General features: G+C 43.5%; 1 protein-coding gene across 25 annotated transcripts in view; it reads left to right on the plus strand.

Moving 5' to 3' along the window:
• The window catches only part of KALRN (kalirin RhoGEF kinase), a 692,638-nt gene that overhangs the window by 223,619 nt on the left and 456,757 nt on the right, over window positions 1-12,262 (plus strand). For all 25 annotated transcript variants that reach the window (XM_034957211.2, XM_034957212.2, XM_034957221.2 and 22 more), the window contains exons 4-5: window positions 7,216-7,408; window positions 11,450-11,962. In XM_034957211.2, the coding sequence (XP_034813102.1) occupies window positions 7,216-7,408; window positions 11,450-11,962 (706 nt within the window). The remainder of the gene's footprint in view (window positions 1-7,215; window positions 7,409-11,449; window positions 11,963-12,262) is intronic.

Below are 12,262 nucleotides of genomic sequence, written 5' to 3' on the forward strand. Positions count from 1 at the left end.
TTAACTCTTGTCCTTGGATCACTACAGGGAGAATCCTGAGCTTTATCCCAGACCAACATTCATCAGAATATCTGGAAGGCTTCCCCCAAATCAGCATTTTTAAACAAGTGTTCTAGGTGATAAAGAAAGTCACTAAAGTTTGAGAAGCATTGGCATAAAGTGGTGAAAGTGCTTTTCTGAGATAGCACAGGCTTACTAAGTGAAAACAGCCCCAGTGGCATTTAATGAACAAAAGAGTAAATGGTACAAGAAACAGCTGATCAATCATCCAGTCATTTGGTATACATTTATGACTTCTGGGCCCAAGAGCCCTGGAGAGTCTATGAAACAGAACACAGCTCAGTTTGAAGGGATTGTAATTTATCACAAAGGGTGAGAACCTGGCCAAGGGGGCCTCAGGGGACCCATGGCCCAGATGGGAAACTATAGGGCAGGGTGGGCACAGGGGAGACAGGGCAGTGGCTGCCTTCTCCCTCTCAAGTAGCAGGTGTGGGAACAGGAAGGGGGTCACCCACTGTTCTTTCCCCTCCTGAGGGGATTTAAAAGTCTGCTTTGAAAAATATTTTTAAATAAAAAATAAGGATATAAAAGTCTGCTGCTCCAAACTTTACCCTCCTATGCCCCCGTCCTCACCATACACAATGCAAACTTCTGCCCTTGAAAGTTTGATGTGGGCTAATAAATATCTTTTAAAAGGTAAATCACCTAAAGGAAAAAAAAGCAGGCTACCTGTTAGTTATGTTCCACTGTAAACGGGTCTGCTCAAACTGCTGTCATTTGAGCACAGTGAATGAGAGAACAGCTTTGGGGAAGAGGGCAGGCTGGGGAGCAGCTGCGGGAGTTGGGTGCCCAGAGAGCACCATGCAGACTCTGGCCACTGCTGGGGTTGGGGAGACAGAGCCAGGGGGTGGAAGTGCACCACAAGGAGCCTCTGATGTCTGTGGCACTTCCTGCTAATCATTACAGAGATTAACCAGGAAGACTGCTTCCTTGCTCCAGCATTTATTCTGGCCCCAGCACCCCACTGAAATTTCCCTGACTCAAGAGACCGTGGCCTCTTAGTTGCTAAGTACAATAGTTCTGCTCTTAGTGAATGACCAGTCTCTCTGCAGCATTTGACACTGTGGTTCCTCCTTGCAATCCTCTCCTCCCTTATTTCTTTGACGTCATTCCTCTCCTGGTTCTCTCTAACCTCTCTTCATTTTTTCCTCAGGGTCATCTACTTCCTTCTCCCACCTCTTAAACACTGATATTCCTGTCAATTCTATTCTTGACTCAGAAAATGGTTCTTTTCCTCTTCCTGGATTTTGTTGGGGGAACTCACCCACTTGTGTGCACATCAGCTACCACCCATTCGGGGATCTATTCATTCAGCAAATGTTCTTGAACACCTACTATGTGCCAGGCACTGTGTGACTCCTGAATAAAAATTTCCACACCAGATTTCTCTTTTAACTTCCAGACCATATATCAAATTGCCTTCAGAATTTCATGTATGTATGAAATATACAATTGGCCCTCTAAATCTGCTGGTTTCACATTGGCAGATTCAACCAACCAAAGTTTGAGACCTGCTGATTCAGAGAGGTGGCTGTACATATTTTCCATCAAGGATGGTTGAGTACATGGATGTGGAACCCACAGATATGGAGGGCCAACTGTATACAATTTATATTTACATTATTATTCATAACACTGTAATAAAAATAACTGTCTTAGACTGTGTTTAATATGACAGGGATTTGGATACAAATGATTTATTAAGGGTCTGCTATTCAGGAAAAACTTGTAAGAGACTGAAAGAAGCAGAGTTAGGAAAGGGGAAAAACCAACTAAGGATATGTGAAGACTTCCGGTGAAGTCTAGCTGGAGCCTTCTGGGGAGACTGGGGAGGCGGTGAAAATGCATCACACTTCAGAGTTACTCTGCAATGAAGGTAAAGGAGCTAGGCTCTGACACACCTGTACCAGACAGGCACTTGCTAGCCCTGGTGTGGGAGTATAACTGCCCAGGTTTCTCTTGGAGAAGCGTAGGCATCAGCTAAAGCAAGTATTCAGAGATGGTTACAGGCATCAGCTGATAGCTCCAAAACTCTTGGAACTGGAGAACAGGCATAGTGGTTAGTAAAGGGACCCTGGGTGGGCACCAGTGACATCTCCTATGGCAGCTTAGACTTACATAGAACAGTCTGTGTATGGCACCATCCTAAGTGATTTATGTCTATTAGGCTTTAAGACAACCCTGTAATTATTATTCACATTTTACATTGTGGGAACTGAGGCACAGAGGGGTTCCACAGTAAGTAAATGATGGGGCCAGTATTCAGGCCTAGGAAGCTGGTTCTAGTTTTCATACCCTTAGCTGCTGCCTCCCCTTCCTCGTTTGCACCAGGCACTGTAGTAGGCACTGAACATTCAACAGTGAAACGAATAAAAACTTCCTGCCCTTACTGAGGTTACTTTCCAGTGAGGGAAGATGGACAGTAAATAAGTAAAACATATTATCCAGATGGTAATAAGTGCTAAGGAGAAAAATAAAGAGAAGGGGTATAAAGAGTGCCGGGTGACAGTTACAGGTTTAAATAGGGTTGTCCATGGAAGACTTCCTTGAAGAGTCATTTTAGCAAGGACCCTTCTTCTACTCTTACACACTCCTTTGGGCTGACCCCAGTTTACCCTCCTTCTGCACAGTTGGAGGGTAATCTGTCTGAATCACCTGATCATGTTCCTTCTCTGAATCTTACCCTTCAGTGCCTTTAGGACAAATCCACTGCTCCTGCCTTGCCATATGAGGTGCATTCTGATTTGAAGCCTGCATCCACTCCAGTCTCGTCTCTTGCAAGGCCTGATTCTAACATTGTGGTGCCTAGGGCAAGAGTACAAATGGAAGCTCACATACCCTTTGTCTGAATATGTGAAATTAATGTAGCAAGCTAACAAACTGTTAAATAAAACATGTTCTGTCCTTCTACCTTGACAAATATATCTTCACAGCAACCTAGGAGGCCAAATTTAAATTTAGATTTGTTGGACTCCTTTGAGCTCCCAGGCCCAAATGTGGCAGCACAGTAGACCAGCCTCCACTCATGCTCTGCCTGCCTTCTCTCTCCACTCCCTAGCTCAGCCCCACATGGCAGGGGGCCCTCATGCATTCAAGTGAACACCCCAGCTCACACATTTATATTCTAGCCACATCCTTGCAAATAGCAGCCCTTTGCCACCCCTCAGGCTTAGGGGTACACATAATGGTGGTGTTACTTGCCCTTGGGAATTGGACCCTGGAAAGAGATACCCATGGGCCCAGGAAGTAGGCTAAGGGTCCTTTGGGCGGAGAGTATTAGGGTTTCAGATACTAGGAGCTTGGCCTAGAAGGGGAAGAGGGATGTGCAGCACAGACTGTATGTGGGTGAGTCATCTTGGCTCCTGGGGTGGAGGGGGGGTGGTGTGCAAAAAGAGGGACAGAGCCCAGAATGGGACTCTCCAAGGCACTCAGAGCTGCACTCTCTTGCATTCAAAGGCCTGAACCATAGTTAATCACTTGAACTTTCTCAATATGCCATGCTCTTTTGCTTCTCTGACTTTGTGGTTTTTCACAGACTCCAGAAGGGAGATCATTCACTTAGACTCCTTGCCCTAATTTACCCCATCTCCTCTGAGTCCCCTAACTTAATCCCCTCATCTCTGACCCCCAACTCCTGTCCCCAAACAAAAACACCCACACATAGTGTCAGTGTGGTGGGTTATAGTATGATATAGTAACCTGAGCTTGGGTTTTCTTTTTTTTTTTTGTATTTTTGAGTAGAGACGGAGTTTCACCGCGCTGGCCAGGCTGGTCTCGAACTTCTGACCTCAAGTGATCTGCCCGCCTCAGCCTCCCAAAGTGCTGGGATTATATGCGTGAGCCAGCCTGAGCTTGGGTTTTCAAGTCAACAGTCCTGGTTTTGAATTTTCGCTTAGCTACTTACTAGTTATGTGATCTTAGGCAAATTTTATGCCTCCGTTTCATCTTCTGTCACATGGAGATAACCATACCTAGTTTATGAAGTTATTGTTAGGATATAATGAAATGATGTATGGCAAATACTGAACTATAGCCCCAGCATAGAATGAGCACACAATGAAATAGTTGTTTCCCCTTTCCCAGCTATGCCCCTTACTTGAAACCAAACACACAAAGCACCTTGGAAGATTAGCCTGTTTTCACAGAAAGATGCCAATTAGATTAGGTCACAGCACTCAGCTCCTGGGCCTCTTTCTCCATCTCCTGAGTTATTGAGAACCTCCTACAGAATATTAGGACCTAATTTCTACTCTTAGTTGTCAGAAAGGATTAGTTAACAGGGCATAACCTGCTACTGACCACCAGCTTTGGATGCTGGGATTGTTGACCTCCAGCTCTTGGTAGCAACACAGAATATTTGTTGTTAGGGACAAAGAATTCTCAGGTCAGCATAATTACAGCAACAGAGATGGAGTCTGAGGAGCAGGGAAATAAGGAAAACAATCATCTCTAAGGAAAGGCAAGACCCACAGTTAACGTTGCCGAACCTGACATAGTTGGGCATGCAACAAATATAAGTTAAGCTAAACTAAATGATGCTCAGTGAGAAAACTCCTAAATCCCAATAGAAAGCCACTAATCCCTGATAGAAAGATGGACAAAAGAGCTGATCAGGTAATTCACAGAAGAAATATTTACAGGCCAAAAAGCAATAACTAGTAATCAAAGAAATGCAAATTTAAATATAATATAATATATATTTTTAATAAAACGGGCAAAGATTTTAAAAATTCAATGACCAGTGCTGGTGAGGATACAGGAAGGGGGTGGTACTGTCATACACTGCTGGTGGACATGTAAGTTGACATACCTTTCTGTAAAACAATCATGAGAATGATCAAATAAGTTATGGTATAGGCATAAGATGGACTATCACTAAATGCAACAGATTGGAAGAAATTTTAGACATGAGAAAAAACTACGTTACAGTGAAAAGTAGAACAGTATATGATATGAAAACTCTACGCACAGAAAAGGTGGAAAGGAAATAGGCCTGGGTGTTATAAAGTCCTACCATTAGCATCTCTTGCATGGATCTTTGACTACTTCAACTTTTGTGTAATTATCAGGTGTTTCTCTTATAATGGGAAAGAAATCCTGTAATTTGGAGAAAAAGTCACATTGCTTTAAGACAAGAAGATAGACAAAATTATTTATGGAAAGCTTCGGCCACTCATTGTTTCAATAAGTGTCAGGGAAGAAGAGGCAACTCCTTTCCTTTGGGATGCAGGATTGGGGAGAATACTCATCCTTTCTCTCATGCTGGAGAGAGTCGCCTCTCCTGGGGAATTTTCTATGTACCAGGGAGGCCTAAGTAAGCTGCCTTGTGCTTGAGACACTCACATAGTCAAGAGCTGTGGTCTCTTAATGAGGCTGTAACAATCTCATCACTGGTTGAAATTTAAGAATAAAGCCCCCCAAAAAGGTTTTTATTTCTTTTTGTGACCTGAATCCTTCTGTGGCCTTACTGCCAGCAGCTGTAAGCAACTGATATGTGGTAGGCACATATGTGGGTCAGGTAACATACATAGTGGTTTAAACAAGTGCAGTCTGGGAAATGGGAAATTAAGTGAAAGACCCTAAGGAAATACTATGCTGGTATTTATATTTTAAAAGTGAAGTAACCAATGTCTATTTTGAATTATAAAATAAACGGATTGGCTTTAAAAAAATAAGAGAAGGAAAGACCCCTAACTACCCAAACATAGACTTTCTTCCAAACTGAGATGTTGTAACTATTCTGACCTTCGTTTTTTTCTTCCTATTCTCAGGAGTTATAGTCAAAGTTCAAATGTTTAAATAAACTTTGCTCCTAAGTTATATAGCAACATCTTGATTTATTTAGCCTGCTTATGTCTTGGTTTTCAAGATGGTCACTGTCACTTCATCTTGCCTTGATTTCAAGAGTCACTCCTCCCCCGTCGTCCCTCAACATCCTGATACGTGCATTTCACACTGTGACTCTTACAATGGAAATACATGAAACAACTGGTCTGCATCTTCCATTCCAGTCAGTTCCACTCTTGGCTCTCTCTGAGTGATCAGCATGACTCAGCGATCTGATTTTTTAAGCTGACATACATTTTAAACCACAAAGCTGGGCATGGTGGCGCAAGCCTGTAGTCACAGCTACCTGGAAGGCTGAGGCAGGGGGATCATTTGAAGCCAGGAGTTTTGAGACTATAGTGCACTGTGATTGTGCCTGAGAATAGCCACTGCACTCCAGCCAGTGCACATAGCGAGACCCTGACTCTTTAAAAAAAAAAAAAAAAGTAAAAAGAAATAATAATAAACTACAAGTAATACATCTTAAATACAATGGTGATAAATACATGTTATTCATACTTTGTGTACCATCTCTCATCAACTGGCAGAATCAACCTAGAGCCTTTTTTTGAAAAAGTATTCTTTGGCCCAGTTTGGGCTTAGTGGTAAGATGTACCAGTGCCTGTCACTGATGTGAGCATAGGGCAGAACAACACCCCTGTCAAGGACTTTCCATCTCAGGTTTAAGAGGCAACAGGGTCTCTGTCTTTAGAGAACTGGAATTTCAATGGGGAAAACATGATTAATTTTAGGAACAAGAAAGGGAGACAAAAATTAAAATAAAAATCAAATACAATTGTGAATATCCAAATTGTAAACATCCCAACAAGTACAGTTGACTACAGGTTGGGTAGCTCCTATCCAAAATGCTTGGAACCAGAAATGTTTTGGACTTTGGAATTTTTTTTTTTCGGGGGGGAATGTTTGCATTCTACTTGCCAGGTGAGTATCCCTAATCCGAAAATCCAAACTCCGAAATGCTGCAACAATCATTTCCTTTAAGCATCATGTTGACCCTCTTAAAGTTTCAAGTTTTGGAGCACTTCAGATTTTGGATTTTCAGATTAGGGATACTCAACCTGCGTAGGAAAGGCCAAGTTATTTGCCAAGTGCTGGGAGAAGGCAGAATGCCAGGACCATTGGTCAGTAGAAAGGGTTTTCTGAGGCAGTACAGTTTGAGCTGAGTTTGAAGGTGGCCAAGAGACCTGGCATGAAGTTGAAAGAGTGATTCTGGTCAAGGGGAGTGCAGGTTTCCGGGTGCTTTTTGACTGTGTACTCCAAAGTCTCAGCTACCCAGAGTGACCATACCGACCTCTGACCTCCCCACAGTGAGGACGTGTGCAAACGTGGCTTCACTGTCATCATCGACATGCGGGGCTCCAAGTGGGACCTCATCAAGCCCCTCCTCAAAACGCTGCAGGAAGCCTTTCCAGCTGAGATCCATGTGGCCCTCATCATTAAACCCGACAACTTCTGGCAGAAACAGAAGACCAACTTTGGCAGCTCCAAATTCATCTTTGAGGTGAGCCAGATTTCTCTCTCTTAGCATCTTCTTTCCCTTCCCCTTCTGCCATCCACACATTTCTCACGTCCTCTTCTCTATCTACCATACAGTATGTGACACCTCAAGGGCTGAGATTTCAGGATTCCTTGGCCGCCATGGCCTTACCAGTTAGAGTATGGGGAGGAACAAGAGGCTCATGAGATTGTCCCAAATGCACACCTTCATTAGACAGTCTTATTTACTGTTGGTGGTTGTGTAACTGGGACAACTGTTTGTGGAGGCAGCTTTGCAATTTGTAACAAAAACCTTAGGAAGAGTTTATGTCCATTGATGTAGCAATTCTTTTTTTATTGCTGTATCATAGTTGTACATATTTTTGGGTACATGTGACATTTTGATGCCTGTATACAGTATATAACGATGAAATCAGAGTAAATGGGATATCCATCACCTCAAACATTTAGCATTTCTTTGTGCTAGAAACATTACAATTCTCTTCTAGCTTTTGAAATATACCATAAATGATTGTTAACTATAATTCCTCTACTGTGCTATTGAATACTAGAACTTATTCCTTCTATTTGACTGTATTTCTGTATCTAGTAACTAATTTAGGAATTTTTTTTTTTTTTTTTGAGATAGAGTCTCACTCTGTTACCCAGGCTGGAGTGCAGTGATGATCTCGGCCCACTGCAACCTCTTCCTCCTGGGTTCAAGTGATTCTCCTGCCTCAGCCTCCTGAGCAGCTGGGACTACAGGCACCTGCCACCATGCCTAGCTAATTTTTGTGTTTTTAGTAGAGATAGGGTTTCATCATGTTGGCCTGGCTGGTCTCAAACTCCTTACCTCAGGTGATCTGCCCACCTCAGCCTCCCAAAATGCTGGGATTACAGGCATGAGCCACTGTGCCCAGCCTAATTTAAGAAAATATTCTTAATATGAAATCTCAACAAACAAGAAGGTAAAAAGCCAGGTAAAATTGCAAACAAGAAATGTCTACAAGAATGTTCATCACAGCTCACATGTTCCTATACAATAGTATATATACACATGTGCATAAATATTTGTACATATATAGTGCATATACATACACATATATAGGTTGTATCCTTGCTAGCCATGACTGTTGGTGACATTAATCCACAAATACTGGCTGGGCGTGGTGATTCACGCCTGTACTGTAATCCCAACACTTTGGGAGGCTGAGGAGGGTGGATCACTTGAGGTCAGGAGTTCAAGACCAGCCTGGCCAACATGGTGAAACCCTGTCTCTACTAAAAATACAAAATTAGCCAGGCGTGGTGGCGTGTGCCTGTAATCCAAGCTACTCAAGAGGCTGAGGCAGGAGAATCACTTGAACCCGGGAGGCGGAGGTTGCAGTGAGCTGAGATCGTACTATTGCATTCCAGCCTGGGTGACAGAGCGAAACTCCTCAAAAAACAAAAACAAACAAACAAACAAAAAAACAAAACAAACAACCCAAATACTATGAAGCCAGGAAAAGCCATATTTAGAAAAAATAGTATTAAAATATTTATTGTTTAGTAAAATGCAGGTGATAAAACAATATGGACGGTATAATCTGAGATTTGTTTTTAAAGTGCATGTATGGAGAAGAAAACTGAGATTGAAGATGTTAGTGATGGTTTATTCTACGTGACTGGATAATGGATGGTTTTTATTTACTTCATATGTTGTTATTTTTTTCAAGGATGACGTATTACTTTCATAATCAAGGAAAACATGTTTTTAAACTAAATTTTCTGGAGGGTATATGTTTCCCCTGAGAATTTTTAATGACAATACATCAGATTAAATCAGTGATTTAAGTGTCTGTATTCCAGCCAAATTTAAACCGTTCCCTTCCTCAGAATTCTAGTCCTCATCTGCAAGGGGATGAACTTTTAAATGTGTGTGTGTTGAAAACACAGAGCTGCTTTTAATCTTTCAGCAGCTTCCCATTCCAGACTTTTGTGCCCTGGGGGCCAGGAGCGCCTGTGTGTGGTGTCAAATAGGCTGTGATTTGAGCACAATGACCTGACACTTGATGCAGGCGATTCTCACTCTGTGTAAACAATACAAGAAATTTGGCTTGGTATAAAAACAGTGACCTATTATAGTCTCCTGGCACCCCTCCAGAACACTAGAAGTCCTGTAGGGAAATGCTTTCTATATTTTGGCTTGTTTATACAGAGGTGGTGACAACAAGCCTATAGATGTATAAGCTGAAGAGACTGAAAAGCATCTTTTCAGTAAGTCTTGATACTTCTGCTTCAGCATTGCTGGCCTGCATGTCCCATCTCTGTACCTCTTTCACTCTAAGTTGAGGAAGCTTGTCTCTGCCTCCTAAATAAGAGGATAGGAGAGATAGCTGGGGGCCTCCCAATCAAAGGAATATTTATAAGGCAGTATCTTAAAAACAGTGAATTTAATACTTAGTGCAGACTGGGGTGACAAGTGATACAGAGATGAGAGTATAAGGTTGTTCAACAACAGATACTTGTACAACAGATATATAATAATTGGTAAGTATAATGATGGAGGACTTCCCGGAAGTGGTAAACTTTGAGCCAAATTTGAAGGAGAAAGTACTTTGGAATAGGGTTTCTCAAGTTTAATGCACACAAATCTCCTGGGGATTTTGAAAATGCAGATTCTGCCTCAATAGGTCTGGGGTAAGGCCTAAGATTCTGCATTTCTAACAAGCTCCCATGTGATGCCAATACTGCTGGTCTGAGAGCTATGCTTTGAGTAGCAAGGTTGGAGATTAGCAGGAGTTTGCAACTCTACTTGCACATTAGAATCATCTGAGGGACTCTTAAACCTACTGATGTCCAAGCTCCCATTTAGCCAATTAAATCAGAATTTCTAGGGATGAGGTTTGAGCATTGGTATTTTTGCACACTCCCCAAAGGATTCTAATGAGCAGTCAAGTTTGACAACCATTGTTCCAGACCAGCCCTCCTGCCTATGGCACCTCCTTCCTTCCTCTTAGGAGAGGGGTGGAAAGAGAAGGAACAAAGAGGGGATGCTCAGAGAGTGGCAAGACACAGAGAGATAAATTGCTTTTCAGGTTTTGAGTAATGATGCAGCCTTCAGATCATCAGAGTGAGCACTAACAGGGATTGAGCATGTACTCCATGCTATGCACCCTATGTGCTTTACACACATTGATACATTTAATCTCTGCAAGCCCCATGAGGAAGGAATTATTATCTCCATTACACAGAGGAGGAGACTGAGGCTCTGAGACCTTAATAGCTTGCCCTGGGTCACACAGTTAATAAGCATAGGGCTGGGACCCAAACACAGATATTAATTTGCTAGCCTCTCATTCTTCATGAGAAAGAAGAGAAGCCTAAAGCCCTATAGGAAGGAAAAGATGTTTACTAATAAACTAAGGTGGTTGCCTGCATCATCATTTGCTGGAGACACTTTCCTTCCTGGAGACAAACATTCTCCAGTCTGCTCTCCAGGAGCTTGTAGGGGCCTCACAGAGAAAACCAAGGGCCCAGACTCCCCTGTTGCCCATCCCTAGTTCTGTTCACCATACCACAGAAGAGCTAAAAGGGAGAGCCTTGGAAAAGATAAGACTGTGAAATCTTTGCAGCCCAAGCACTGGCCCATGTTGCTTAATCCAACTATGATGATACCCTGGGTCCACGGGCCTTGGTTTTAAAGCTGTAGAAAACTGTCCCGCAGAAACTAGGTCAGTTTTTCTTCCAGCTTCTGCTTCTAGCCTCTGAAGCCCTTTTGAAGTGAACTGGGGTCAGGGGGAGGGAAAATGAGGAGAGGAGGGACACAAAAGCAGTTCTTCTGGGGTGGTAAATGGCGGGCAGTTGTAGAGGCTTGCTAAAGCAGTCAGCAGTCTGTAGAAACTGCTGATCCTGACTGATCTGTGACTCCTGACCAGTGAGTCCCATGGCCTCCACTCACCCTTTCCGAGGCAGGCTGTGGTCATTATTATGTGGATTTATCTTGTCCTTTCCCTCATCCTATTTCTGCCCTGTTCTTCCCCTGACATCACTGAATATCCTTGTCTGTGTCTGCCCCTTCCAGACGAGCATGGTATCTGTGGAGGGCCTCACAAAGCTGGTGGACCCCTCCCAGCTGACGGAGGAGTTTGATGGCTCCCTGGACTACAACCATGAGGAGTGGATCGAACTGCGGCTCTCCCTGGAGGAGTTCTTCAACAGCGCCGTGCACCTGCTCTCGCGCCTCGAGGACCTCCAGGAGATGCTAGCCCGGAAGGAGTTTCCTGTGGATGTGGAGGGCTCTCGGCGGCTCATTGACGAACACACACAGCTCAAGAAAAAGGTGCTGAAGGCCCCTGTGGAGGAGCTGGACCGGGAGGGGCAGCGGCTGCTGCAGTGCATCCGCTGCAGCGACGGCTTCTCAGGACGCAACTGCATCCCGGGCAGTGCTGACTTCCAGAGCCTGGTGCCCAAGATCACCAGTCTCCTGGACAAGCTGCACTCCACCCGGCAGCACCTGCACCAGATGTGGCACGTGCGCAAGCTCAAGCTGGACCAGTGCTTTCAGCTGCGGCTCTTCGAGCAGGATGCTGAGAAGGTAGGAAGGGAACAGGCCAAACCTGAGCCGGGATGGGGGTGAGGGAGCAGAGGTTGCTCATCCAACTTTCTGATTAATGATAGTACTTTCCTGGAAAGCTTTAAAACAGTGTGCCTACTAGTTTTAGCTAATGTAATTTTTTTTAAGCTCACCCTTATATAGTGTGTATTGTGTGCCCAGTATTGTTCTAAGCACTGTGTGTAAATTTACTCATTTTAATCCTTTCAAGAGTCCTAAGAGGTAGATGTACTATTATAATCACATTTTACAGATGAAGAAACTGAAAGGTTAAAGAATTCA

Source organism: Pan paniscus, chromosome 2, assembly GCF_029289425.2.
Source record: "Pan paniscus chromosome 2, NHGRI_mPanPan1-v2.0_pri, whole genome shotgun sequence".
NCBI lineage: Eukaryota > Metazoa > Chordata > Mammalia > Primates > Hominidae > Pan > Pan paniscus.